General features: G+C 51.5%; 1 protein-coding gene across 2 annotated transcripts; it reads left to right on the top strand.

Annotated features, from left to right (window-relative positions):
- Window positions 1–1,170: 1,170 nt before the first annotated feature.
- On the top strand, window positions 1,171–7,564 carry HSD17B7 (hydroxysteroid 17-beta dehydrogenase 7). 2 transcript variants are annotated; one of them, XM_017815908.1, is made up of 10 exons: window positions 1,210–1,244; window positions 1,334–1,537; window positions 1,649–1,741; window positions 2,630–2,744; window positions 3,262–3,456; window positions 4,353–4,457; window positions 5,498–5,554; window positions 6,096–6,194; window positions 6,587–6,702; window positions 6,810–7,564. In XM_017815908.1, the coding sequence occupies exons 1-9, from the start codon at window positions 1,210–1,212 to the stop codon at window positions 6,680–6,682; spliced, it is 999 nt and encodes a 332-aa protein (XP_017671397.1). In that variant the 3' UTR covers window positions 6,683–6,702; window positions 6,810–7,564. The 2 variants fall into 2 exon arrangements, with proteins under 2 accessions (XP_017671396.1, XP_017671397.1); XM_017815907.1 differs by having other exon boundaries at window positions 1,171–1,244; window positions 6,587–7,564.
- The last annotated feature ends 5,339 nt before the right edge of the window (window positions 7,565–12,903 follow it).

Below are 12,903 nucleotides of genomic sequence, written 5' to 3'. Positions count from 1 at the left end.
CGCCTGGGATGTGGGGTGGGAAGAGCCTGGGGAGTGCACACAGGTAACAGCCTAAGGGATGGAGGAAGGATGCTCAAGAGACTGGCTGGCTGAGCTACACCAGTTGTCCATCTCCTTGGGTGACAGGGAGGGTGCTCTGAGGCTCAGCATCCATGTCAGGACACTCCACCAGCAGGGATTGAGGCAGGACAGTGGGTGTGGGAGAGGGGAGGGCAGGGATGGTGGGCTGTGCTCTGAAGAGGGACTGGCTGATCTCCCCACGTGTGCTCCTGCTGGCTGTGGCAGAGGAGGTCTCATCCTTGCTGAGTGTGTCGAAGACGAGGACAGGCTTTGTTCATGCCATGGCTTTGGTATCCCTCTACCTGTCCCCTCGGATGCCTTCTCCTGCTCAGGGTGCATTGTGGCCCATCCCAGCCCTGCCTCAGCAAGCGGGGAGCTGGGAGTACTGGCCAGGCAGGGGCACATCTGCAGGTCCCACCGCTCGGGCTCGATGCCTGGGCACCCTGCACGGCCCTGTGTCAGAGAGCACGTTGGGGTGTCTGGGGGGCTGGTGTGTCCATCCCCTGCTCCAACTGGGACATCGCCAGGAGCAGCGCTGCACCTGATGTCTTCCGGGAGGGACCTGCGTGCCCAGACCTCGCTCCCTGCCACAGCAACACCGGCGAAAACAGGGACCCGGGGGCGTTTCTGCTGGGCTGCAAAACGTCCCTCGGTGGCATAGGACGGCGTGGCAGAGCACGGCGTCCCCGCGGCAGCTGCGGGGCACGAGGGGGCTCCCCTTGGCCGAGAAGGCAAGGCAAGGCAAGGCAAGGCAAAGCAAGGCAAAGCAAAGCAAGGCAAGGCAAGGCAAGGCAAGGCAAAGCAGGGCAAGACAAGGCAAGGTAGGGTACGGCAAGGCAAGGGCAGCTGGGGAACCGAGGCAGCTCGGAGAAGTGGGCGTGACCCGCGCAGCGTGGGCGTGACCAGCAGCCCTGTGGGCGGGGTCAGAGGGCGTATCCCCGGGTTGCCCCGCCCCCTGCGCTCGGCTCACTATCACGCCACCGGCGGTGCGGGCCCCGCCCCTTCACCGAGCGCCGATTGGCGGGCAGGGCTGGGCGAGCCGGGCCACGCCCCCTCTCCCCGCGCCGATTGGCGGTGGCGGTGAGGCGGGGCGGGGCCGCGGCGCGGACAGCGGTTATAGCGCGGGGGGGCGGAGGGCGCGGGACAGACATGGAGCGGGTGGTGCTAGTGACCGGGGCCAACAGGTGAGGGCCGGGCCGGGTTTGGTTTGGATTGTCTTGCTTTGCTTTCCTTTCCTTTGTCTTGCCTGTGTCTAACCCCGTCCCGTCCGCAGCGGCGTGGGGCTGGCGCTGTGCCATCGGCTGCTGGAGGAGGATGGCCGCATCCACCTGTGCATCGCGTGCCGCAGCGTGCAGAAGAGCGAGGCCACGCGGGACCTTATCCTGGCCACCCACCCCGCCGCCCAGGTCTCCACCGTGGAAGTGGACCTGAGCAACCTGGGTTCCGTCCTGCGTGCCGCCCAAGAGCTCCGCTGCAGGTATGGTGGTCTCTGTTCTCTGTCCCACCGGACCCCTCCTGCCTGTAGCCCAACCCCCCGGACCCTTCTGTCCCCGCTCTAGCCCTTACCCCTGTGCTCTTCTCCATGCAGGTTTCAGCGCCTGGACTTCGTCTACCTCAATGCTGGGATCATGCCCAACCCACAAGTGAACTTCAAAGCCCTCTGGCAGGGTCTGCTCACTGGGTAGGAGATGTGGGAGGGTCCAGCAGGGGCTTGTGGGAAGCCTGGGGTGCTGGCACAGCGAAGATGTGCCCTTGAGTCTGGGGCTGAAGACCCTGTCTCCCTTCCCCAGTGTGACACAGAACACATCCCTATGGGATGCACAGTCTTGTTTGGGGTGGGCTTGGCAGCTGAGGGGAGTGCTGGGGTAGTCCAAGGCACCTAGTGCTGCTTCTGATCTCCGGTGTGATGCCCACTGGGTGTAGGGGAAGGGCAAGAGGTCACCCAAAGCCTGCAGTCTCTGGCACTGTGTGAGAAATGCTGCTGTGTTGCTGGGGAGGTGAAGTTTGCTCATACTGAGTCTTCTTACTGTTGTTTTGATCCCACTATAGGTTTTTGTAGTTGTTCACAGCTGTGGATCACAGTATTTTCTGAAGCTAATGGTGGGTGCTGGTGAAAGCATCATTATTCTGTCAGCAACACAGGGAAGCTGAGCTGGGGAGCACAGTGACTTATGTTGAGTGATACAGCTGTTGGGGTGTTGAGCATAGAGGCCAAACTGGTTTCCTTGCCTGCTTTAGACATGGCCCTAGGGCTTACTTCCATGCTGGATCTTGATTTGGTTAATTGAGCATGAAATGGAAGAGCAAGCCTTTTTTATTTAATGGTACTTTACTGCTAAAGTGAAGGAAGGGACAAGTTTCCTCTGGTCTAGTCAGTACTGAGACAGTAGGAGCTGGGACTTTTCCATCTTTTTTTTCATGGATTGATAGAGCCCTTGAAGGTGAAACTAGAGAGTCTGTGTGGAACCTGTGAGGTAGGGGTTAATTCTGAAGGACTGAAGTAGGGGCTCAGTCTGAAGTAGGTGGCTCCTGGCAGTGTTCCTTGCTAATTCCTGTCCTTGGTTTCCAGGAAGGTGCTTCACATGCTGACCACTGCCGAAGGCATGATGACCCAGACGGACAGGCTGACTGGAGATGGACTTCAGGAGGTGTTTACTACCAACCTCTTCGGGCACTTTATCCTGGTGAGGCTGCATATGAGGGTCGAGCCCTTGGTCTGGTGTTTGATGTGGGTGGGGATGGGTCCAGGCAGTCCTGGTGAATTGGTTCTCACAGGTTTGGATTCTGATGTGAGATGCAACCTGACAGATAGAGAATGACAGGGCAAAGGCCTTGAGATTTGTTTAAATAGCAAAAAAATGTTGACTTTTGTTACAAGGGTTAATATAATTTTGAGGTTACTTTAGTGAGCTATCAGATAGAGGTAAATCATATGTAATTCTCTGTCTAGGGTAAATACTAAGGCTTGGCTGTATGAAATTCCAAAGTGCTCAACTGAGCTGTGGAAGAGAATGACAGCTGCTTTTAAATGTTCCTGGTGCACCCTGGCCTGAAGTTACACCTGAGAAGTGTCTCCTTCTGGCTAGCCTAGGGAGGGCTGGCTGAGAAAGCTGAGATAAGCTCACAGGTTTAAAGTACTGTAAAGCCATACCCTAACACTGGAAAATTGCTGTGTTAAATAAGTTAACAATTCTTTTTCAGGTTCGTCAGCTTCAGTCTCTACTCTGCGGTAACGAGAAGCCCTCACGACTCATCTGGACCTCCTCCAGCAATGCCAGGGAGTCTGCCTTCAGCCTCTCTGACTATCAGCATGCCAAGGGGCAGGAATCATACAGTTCCTCTAAATATGCTACTGACCTGACAAGCGTGGTTCTGAACAGGAAATATAATAACCAGGTGCTGATGGGGTTTAGCTTTCTGAAAAAAACTAATGAGCTCCTTCTGTTTGTAATTATCGTTACATTGTAGTTACCTGCTTGAATTCATTCGCTCACAGCAACCTGGTGCATTCCTTAATGCACATGTAAGAACAAAACATGGTTGAGGTTGAACTGGTGGCATAGGTGGCAGAGAATCTGCCAAAGAGGTTTCTTCTGGGGTTCTAAAACCAGAAGATTTTAGGAGCGGTCCCTGCCTTGCAAGCTCTGTCTCTTTAGACTGAAGAATTAATCTTAAAGAGCAAAGAGCCTCTACTTTTTTTTGAGTGTCCCTGCCTATCAGAACACTGCTCTGGCAGTGTTGCCTGCAAGCACTTGAGGTGCAGGCTCTGCTAGTGGCTCCATGCTGCTGTTCAGGTTTGTCACACTGACATGTACAACCAACCCGCCTTCCCTGTCACTGGGGATTGATGGAATTTTGTTGACAAGCTGCAGCCCTAGTCCAGTGGTAGCAGTTGCACTCTTCTCAAACACTTCAGGAGAAAATGGTTTAGACCTAGAAGGCTGAACTCTTATCTCAAAGGAGACAAGAGGTCTGAGTGACCGTTTGGTCTGAGTGAGCTGTAATTTGTGGGATGTTTGCTGTGGCTGCTGAGCTGCAGGGAGACTGCACTGTGAGGCTGTAATGTGTCAGGAGGGTACATCTCCTATCCCATGGGCTTGTAATGAGCACAGATTTGACACCTCTCAAAAATCACTACGTCTAATTGCTGGTAACTTATGAGAGGAGAGTATCTATTATCTCATCTATATACTCATGCTCACTTTCTTGCTGAGGAGTACAGGGAGGGAAGGAGTCTGTTCCATTCTTTAACTGTTGTGTAATTGCACACTGACTTGGTTTCTTCTCTGCAGGGTCTGTATTCCAGTGTTGTTTGTCCCGGTCTCGTTATGACTAACATGACCTACAGAATTTTGCCATTCTTTCTGTGGAAGCTGTTAATGCCCATCATGTGGTTGGTGAGTGGATCTCCTTGGTGGTTTTGAGCTGAGGTAGCCCTGCTGGTGATACACTTCACTGCAAGTGATGTACAGCATAATTCTGGCTCCTTCCTGCCTGTGCTCTTCCTCTTGCTGAGCTGGGCAGGCTGACCCCTCTGCAAACCTTCCCTTTGGCATCTTGGGGCCCCAGTTTCCAAGCTGAGTATGGAGGTTTGGTGCTGGACAGCACTGTGCATAGAGCCAGGGTTCAGCCCTTCAGCCCTAGCAGTGTTCATCAAGTCTCCCCTTGGAAGGTTTGCCAGGCTTCTCGGGCTTGTGAAATACCGTTGTTTTGGTGGCAGCAGAGCTCAGGACAAGACTTGGTCCGTGTGCTTTGAAATGCTGTTTGTTTCTAGAACAGGCTGTTTTTCAGTGTTGTTCTTTCCAGCCTTCTAGAATTCAGTGTTTCTTGCTTTTTGCTCTCCATCCCTCTGGAAAGCAAACCGTCCTGCTTTCTATTGCCTCTTTCCCTGCTTCACCAAAACTTTCCTTGCCTTTCTTCCTCTGGGCTTCATCTTTTCAGGTCCACTGCAGTTCTGTCTCTGAAGGCTGCCTGCTCTGAGCCTTGATGCTCTTATTGCAGGACTAGCCTTTCAGATTAAGCTGCCCCAGTTGTAGCAACTGATCCTGACAGATCACATTTCTTCTGGCAGCAGAGAGGCAATGCCTTCTCAGTTGTCCTCAACTCTGGCAGTTGTACAGATCCCCTTTGCCTCCTGCCATTTGTACTCTTAAGACCATTGAAGTAGAGGCACCTGCAAAGCATGTGTGGCCTCCTGCCTTGAGGTGAGCTCTGTGTGAGAGCATGAGCATGGAGCTTGCTGACCTGCTGGGTAGCTCCAGAAAATAGTTTGTGGTGATAAAGGGATGCTTTGATCATCATGTGGTGTTACCCGTAGTCAACTTTGAGAAGATTTCTGCCACTGGTAGATTATCTGGAGTATCTGTGCTGTGCAGGGCTTGTCAAACAAACTTTGGATCACAATACAGATCCTGTTGTGTGCTTCTTTTCCCCTCAGATCCGATTTTTTGCCAAGACTTATACTCTGACACCGTATAATGGAGCAGAAGCTCATGTAAGTATTTCACAACTTGATTTTTGGGTAGCTCTTCCAGGATCTGCTGGCTTGAGCCAAGAGCCTCTCAGGAAGGCTGGTGATTGGGTGCTGTATTTGACCCCCTAGTAATGTACAGCACTGAGTGCTGGGGGACGAGCTGTCACTGGGGCTGATCTGCCAGGTGATGCTTTATGACCTTTATCTAGTACCCATAAAAGAAATGATTTTGGAAAAACACTATTCCTTCTATCTCCTGTCAGGGAGAATGATGTGGGGATGGAGGTGGGTGATGTGGGGCACAGCGTGTCTCAAGCACAGCAGGAGCAAGTTTAGCCATGCTGAGCTGCTTTGGCATAAATGTGGGTTACTGTTGGCTCGTGTAGGTCACAGGTGAAGGGAGCCAGCTCAGAACTTCTTCCCTAGATACTGTGTCTTGCCCTGCTTGGTGGGAGCACCTCTACTGACTTCTCCTGTGCCTGCTGGCAGCTGGGTTCTTGCCTGCAGACTTGGCTGGGACAGTGTGTGCTGGACTCATACACCTTTGTGCTGTTCTTCCCAGGTGTGGCTGTTCAAACAGAAGCCGGAGTACCTGGATTTACTTGTGAAATACCACAGCTGTACTACTGGACTGGGGAGATGCTATGTGGAGCCCAGGAAGGTAAATGGAAAGGGAGCCTCCTTGGCCAGGGGTCTGTCATCTGCCTTGTGTGGAAGGGTTGGTGCCAAGGGTGTCCTGTGGCTGGAGTGGAAGCAAGATGCATGTTGAATGCTGAGCAGCAGGGAGGGATGGGGACTTATCTGTGAGGTTTCCTGGAGTAATTCCTGACTTAGGCTGGAGTCTGGAAGATAGTGGAAATGATAGTTAGATTATGTATGTAATGATGCTGCCCCAAAATATGTTGTGCCCTGGTGACAGATGCCTTTGGTTGCCTCTCTGTGAACGTAGAAGCTCTGGAGGTATACCCTGCCTATCCCCAGAGCTGCCCTTGGCGTCTGTGCTGGCTGCCACCGGGGTGATGGTCTCACAGTGCTGTTCTTATTGTGTTTCAGATGGATGTGGATGAAGACACTGCTGAGAAGTTGTACCAAAAGCTGTTGGAACTGGAGAAGCAGATTCTAGAGAGATACAGTGACCTTTTAGACTAAGTAAAGCCAGTCTCAGTGGGGTAAGAGTCTTGTATCGGTCACGTGGGCTTTCTTCATTCCGGTGCTACTCGCGTTGCCTGCTGTTCTGCAGGCACACAGCCTCAGACACAATCTTCCTTCTCGACAGAATGTGAACAGTTCCTGAAAATGGAAATGTGAAAACTGAAGAGAAATACTTAGACTTTCTGGTATGGGATTCTTATTTTTGGCATAAAAATGGAGACCCAGAGTAGGCGGAGTCTGTCTTAGAGTTGCAAAGCAGTGTCTTGCAAAAACATGACTGAACTGTGCATGGTTCAGGAACAGCCTCTAAAACCTGTGGTTTAAACCTGGTTCAGAGCAGTACAGGCAGCAGTCTGGGGTCCTGCCCTGCATCTTGGCTCTACTTGTGTTTGTTGGTGGCTCAAACTTGTTACCTGTGGCTGATCCTGACGTACTTGAAGGCTCACCTTCAGAAGAGCTGCTCTTACACTTGTTCACCAAAGCTGGGGCTGGCTGTACTGACCTGCTCAACAAGATTGAACCTTACTGGCAGTCAGGCTCTGCATAGCATCTGAAACCAAGCTCCTGAAGAGGTGGCTTGAGAAGAACACCCCTGCCTCAGCGATGAGGATAGATGCCTTGCTCTCCCCTGGGTGTGAGAGCATCAAGGGTTTTAACCACGACTGGCTGTAAAGGCTGAAGCTGATGATGTTAACCTGGACTCAGTGCTAGTCTGCTCTGTTTATAGCAAGAGTGAGAGGTTACCATGTTGTTTTATCTATTTAAATGTCTTTTTATATAAATCCATTGTACCAACCATTCTTCCTATCTGGGGACTTTCACCAAATACCTGGCACCAAGTACCTTCAAGTGCCCTGATGAATAAATGACTGGAACTGATTTGTTCTTGCTTGCAGTGCTGTTTTTACTCTGATATCCATCTTTTTTTGACTTGGAGGGCTGGAAGGGAGGTTGGTTTGTTGCCTTACACTATAAGCCTGTGTGTACCTGGGAAGTGTGGGGTCTCTCTTCTCCTGCCACAGGAGGGCTGTTAACCACCTTTTTGGCTTACTTCTCTTGCTGTTTTTAGTTACTGAAAGACATGAGTGACTTCTGAAGACTTCAGTGTGTTTTTTGTGTGTTGAGCACTTGTGGGCTGTCTGAGACTATTTCCCAGCCTTAGGCCCTTGGAAGATGTCTCTGGTGCTTACTCACCCTCACGTGTCACATAATTACTTAATGCTCCCTAGTACTGGAGCCCAGGCATTTCTCTGGGGCTGGCAGGGGTTAGGTGAGGCTCCCTGAACTCTGGAAGCTGCATGCCCAGGCTGGTGCATCCTGCAGGGGACTGGAGTGCCCACAGAGAGGGGTCACTCAGGGGTCTCTGTAGGAAACCTGCACAGAGCTGGCAGCCAGGAGAATCCAGGCTCTGCAGAGGCTCTTTATTGAGTTGGCTTGCAGGGATACAGATTTAAAGAATCCTGCTTTTAGGTTTTTTTTCCTTCTTCCTACCCTCCATTGGTTCTGAGCATCTGTGAATCAGAGGTGTACTGCTAGCAGGGTGGTATCAGCAGTAGAGGGAGGCCATTCTTGAGTTTGGGCTGAGAAACACCTTTCAGCTCAGACTTATATGAATACCAGTTACCACCTGACCATTAGAACAGAATGATGAGTTGGCCATTGTGGAGTGGTGTTTCCCTCACCTATCTGTAGCTGTTCACAGTTGTGAAGCAGATCTGGTGTGTTTATGTGGATGTGTAAATGCAATGAAGCCTGTCCCAGCACCAGATCTGGGTTCTGTGGCTTTGTTCAGCTGTGCCCTAAAACATGCCGGGGCCCGACCCTGCTTTTTCTGGTGCCGTTTTTTCTCTGCTCCACAGGAAAGGAGTCTGGCTGTCTGTCTCTTCAGTTTGGTGTACTTGGTCCCCAGAACATCCTACAGCGGTACTTGGCTCCTTGTTCTGGAGAGTAATGAAGTGTTTTGTCTTGACTGGTTTTAGATGAGTATCCTGAACTTTACTGTGCCTCTGCTCTGGGTTGTGGTAGGTATCAGTCACCCCCTCCACATTTAGGATTCCCCACCTCCTGCAGATTCAGAGGCACTGGGTCATTCCTTGTGCCTGCCTCATTCTCTCTCTGGGCTGAGATTAATGAATTAGCAAGTGTTTTTCAAAACAATCTGACACAACACTTTAGGAGCTAAGTGCCACTTACTGGGGTGTGGGAGGGTCAGGGTTCTTAGGGCAAGATGATCACCCCCTCTGTGCTAGCATTGCAGGTGTGACATCCCTAGGATTTGAGTGCAGTGAGGTCTGGAAGTTCTAGAAGAGTTAGCTTTGAATAAGCTAGCATAGTTAAGAAAAATGTTTTCTGATATGTGAGTTTAGTGGGTTTGTTGTGGTTTTGTTTTCTTTTCCCTAAAGCCTAGAAAAAAGGGGCACTTTTCTAATATGGGCAGAGGTTGGTGACTGTAGGTAAGACCTCTGAGTATATGTCAACTATGTGCCTGTAGGATGAAGTTGGGCATTTATCAGGAAAAGTAGTGTCTGATGGGATGGGACAAGTGCTTTCTGCCTATGGAGCATGCAGTGGCTGATGAGGGAAGAGGATATGTGCTATACCACCACCAGTCTTTATCCATGACATAGGTGCCAAGTAAAGCTATGAACATGTTTCTGTGTTCACTTTAAAATCTCTCTGTAGCTCTCTCTTGAGGATCTGTGGTTCAGGGTTAGAGAAAATGTGTGGTTTTGTCCTACTGTGTCTGAGCTCAGCCTGCCATGTGGTTTAGTTTCACCTCAGTTGCTGTGATGGCACCTGGTAAACTGTGGTGTGTGTTACATCCTGGGAGATGCAAGTATGGGATTCAGGAGTTGTGAGTGGTGTGAATGCAAAGTGGCCTCTGGAGACCTCTAGCTCAGCTTCCTGTTCAGGGTCACATGAAGAAGGAGCAAAAGGTGCTGAAGTACATACTGAGCCCTGGAGAGATGGAACAACAGGGAAAGGTGGGCTAAAGCTTATGATTTCCCAAGAGTTTGGAGCTGCATGGAGCTGGAGATGCACAGTCAGCCTAGATGTCTCCAAGGGAGTGCTCTTCAGTTGGACAAGGTGCTCTAGTGTCCTATGGCACTTGTCGCAGGTCTCCACTGCTCTACTGGGGTTTCTGCCTGCTTTTGTGACTCCAGAGATGATTGTCCATGCCCTTCTGCAGAAGAAAGCTTGGCTGTGCTTACTTTCACCCTCTGCCCCTCTCCTCCAAGCAGCAAGAAGCTGGATATCTTTACACCCAAAGGATGGGACTGTTCCGTGGGATGGGAACTGTAACCACCTCTCAAGTTTTGTCTTTTGTGTCCTGACAGCACAGGTAGGACCTGGAGCCTTGAAATAGGGGCTGCCCAAAGGACAGGGGGGGCTTAGTTTTTGGCTGCTCTCTGTGACCTTTGCCTGGTGAATCTGGCTCAAGGGTGCTGTGCCACCTGGTTTGGCTGCCCACCATCTTGCCCACTGTGAAAAGAGCTGGCTAGTGCTGTGGAGCTGCTGGTCTGCAGAGAGGGATGGCTCCTCATGCCCTGCTCCTGGCTAACAAATCCCTATACATGGAGCTTAATCCCCCGGATAATCCCTTTCAGATGGCAAGCACATCCAGGCATGAAAATAATGGAGAAACAGCAACTGGGGCAAGAAGAGCAGGCAAGTGCATGTATCTGTCAACCTCCTCCCAGTGCACTCCCATTTCCTTGTTTTTGCTGATGCCAGTGGATGAGTTGGGTGCCCTTGCTGAGGTTGTGCACGTGGTGTTGCCGAGCCCTTTGTACAATGAAAACAGGTCCTACCTGGCTGTGGTGGGCCAGGGGTGATGCAGGGTGGTGAGGAATGTCAGGTGGGACAAGGGAAGAGCTGGCAGCAGCAGCTGTGAATCAGTGCTAATACAGGAGCTTGCTGCTTGTGATCCTTGGATACGGAGCTTTCCAGAGATACTTTAGGGCAGGTCTTGAGACTGAAAACTTGTTTTGGTTGCTTTATGATGTCCTGCACAATCAGCTGTACAATCTAGTCACCGTGCCTCATCTAATATGCCTCTATCTAATCTAATCACAATGCCTCACCTGAGCTACTGGTTTTTTATCTTCGCTGGCAAATGCACTGCCTTGCTCCAAACACAGCCTGAGTCCTCCACTGCTTTTGAGCTCAACTGGCTTTCAGGTATGTGGGGCATGGATAACAGGGCCTTGGCCAAGGGAGGAGAAAACTTGAGATCAGGATGAAATCCCATGGCTGAGTGACCTTTGCCTCTCCAGGAAGGGAAGGCAATAGGATAGAAGAAAACACATGTCCCTGTAAGCAGGTGGATGTAATATAGTCAGCTTGTTTGGAAAGATCCAGGGTTAAGCTCTGAATGGCAGCTTTGATGTTGAAAGTCTTGGAGGGGAGCTGCCCAGTGCAGGGAGAGGAGAGGAGAGATGTACCTCTGAACAGCTGGGTGAGAAATGGGGAGCAGGAAATCCTGTGAAAGTGTTACAGCAGCATGACCGGTCTGGCAGGGAAGAGCCAAGAGGGACCTGGATATTGGTGGGTTTTTCTGAGAATGGTTAAATTGTAGAGCCCCAGGAAGTTTTTGATGGGGAGAAAGAGCTTGCACCTCCAGCCAGCCCTGTTTCAAGCAGGTGGCCTGGTGGCTGGCCCAGGCAGCCCAGGGATATGTCCAAGCGAGTTCTGAAGTCTCCAGGGATGAACACATCACAGCCCCTCCCAGGCCCTGTCCCAGGGCTGCTCCCACACACTTTGCAGGTTCCCAAGGGAACCTGCAAAGGCTGAGTTGCTTGAAGAGTGTGGTGTTGGAGGCTGGGGGCAGACACGTGCCACATGGCCAAGGAAATGGGAAAGCCCAAAGAGAGCCAAGACCGCCCACAGAGCCAGGGAGGATTGTCAGTCCTGCTTTGCAAAACAGGGAGCTGTGCCTGAAGGAGAAATCTCCAAGGGAAGTGGTGGATGAGTTCAGGAACAGCTTGTGAGAAGAATCAGAATGAGTAGTAAATCCTTTATCCTGCTCATCAGTAGATGCTCCTGTATAAGAGCAGAGCTTGGAGAGGCTGCAATGCTGTAGTGGACATTTTTGTCATCGGTGCTGAGTGAGAGGGGCCTGGGACAGCTGCCCTGCTAGAAACCCTCTGCAGATGCAAGGGTTTGTATCAAACCAAAGTGCTAGCAGGGGAGACAACGGGGCAGGCAGATGAACCACCAAGGCTGCTGGATGACACTCACCTTGCGGCAAAGCAGCTGAGCTGCTCACTGTGCATTCCTTTCTCCCTTAAAACTGCCTCAAGCACAGCAAACAGGAGGGTGGCTGGATACCCAGCCTGGGGTCAGGCTGTGCCAGGCAGCACAGGTGCTGAACACATATGTAGGATTCTTGTAAGAGAGAAGCTACTAAAGGCAAAGATGACTGCAGGGTGTGCCGTGGAGGCACAGCTCCAGACTTGCCCTGCTCTGTGTTTTTGTCTGTCTCAGCAGAAGCTTTGGTCAGCTCAGTTTGGTTCAGTGGGAGTTGTGCCCCTTGGGAGCTCCATGAGTCACTGTGGCTGGCACCTCTCTGCCCATGGCAGGTGCAGCAATATTTCATGTCTTTGTCATCTGACTAGAAGGTGAGACAACAAAAGCCAGATGGTTTGGATAAGTCATTTCCAGGCAGCAGTATGTGAAGGTTGTAGGGATGCTGCTCTGTGCTGGCTGGTCCTGTGGAGCCCCAGGATGTGTGCGCACGGCCTCCAGGCACTGGGGGTTTTTTAAAGGCCTTAAAATGCAGTAACACCATTCAGGAGTGGAGCAGATCCTCACACTACCTACCCACACTCTGCCTGTCAGCAGCTGCCACAGCTCAGGTGTCAGGAGGGCTGCAACCCCTACCTCAAATTCCCTGGATACCTTTCAGCAGGTATGGCTTCCTTGGCTTTGGGCAGCTTTTGGGTTGACTCAGGCTCTTCCTGCTGTGCCCAGCAGCTCCCCAGCCAGATCATGATAGGCATTCTTGTCTGAAGAGGGATGTGTTTATCACTTGGGTCTGGGCTGTGTGGATGGAAGTGGGCAGAATGTGGTGGGAGGGATGACCCAGGTCCTTGTGATGACAGAGGTGCTGGAGAACAGAAGGGTTTGGAGGCCAGCTGTGAGAATGGATCTGTCTCTGGGCCACCGGTCAGGCAGTGGCAGATGTTGAGGTCAGTGAAATTAGGGAGAGGAGGCTG

The sequence above is a fragment of the Lepidothrix coronata genome, unplaced genomic scaffold, assembly GCF_001604755.1.
Source record: "Lepidothrix coronata isolate B3197 unplaced genomic scaffold, Lepidothrix_coronata-1.0 Scaffold52, whole genome shotgun sequence".
Classification (NCBI taxonomy): domain Eukaryota; kingdom Metazoa; phylum Chordata; class Aves; order Passeriformes; family Pipridae; genus Lepidothrix; species Lepidothrix coronata.
This window is presented reverse-complemented; position numbering and strand designations above follow the sequence as displayed.

Coding starts and splice junctions, on each gene's coding strand:
- HSD17B7 (XM_017815907.1), top strand. CDS start 1,210: ATGGAGCGGGTGGTGCTAGTGACCGGGGCCAACAG. Junction 1,245..1,333: donor CTAGTGACCGGGGCCAACAG/GTGAGGGCCGGG, acceptor TCCCGTCCGCAG/CGGCGTGGGGCTGGCGCTGT. Junction 2,745..3,261: donor TCTTCGGGCACTTTATCCTG/GTGAGGCTGCAT, acceptor ATTCTTTTTCAG/GTTCGTCAGCTTCAGTCTCT.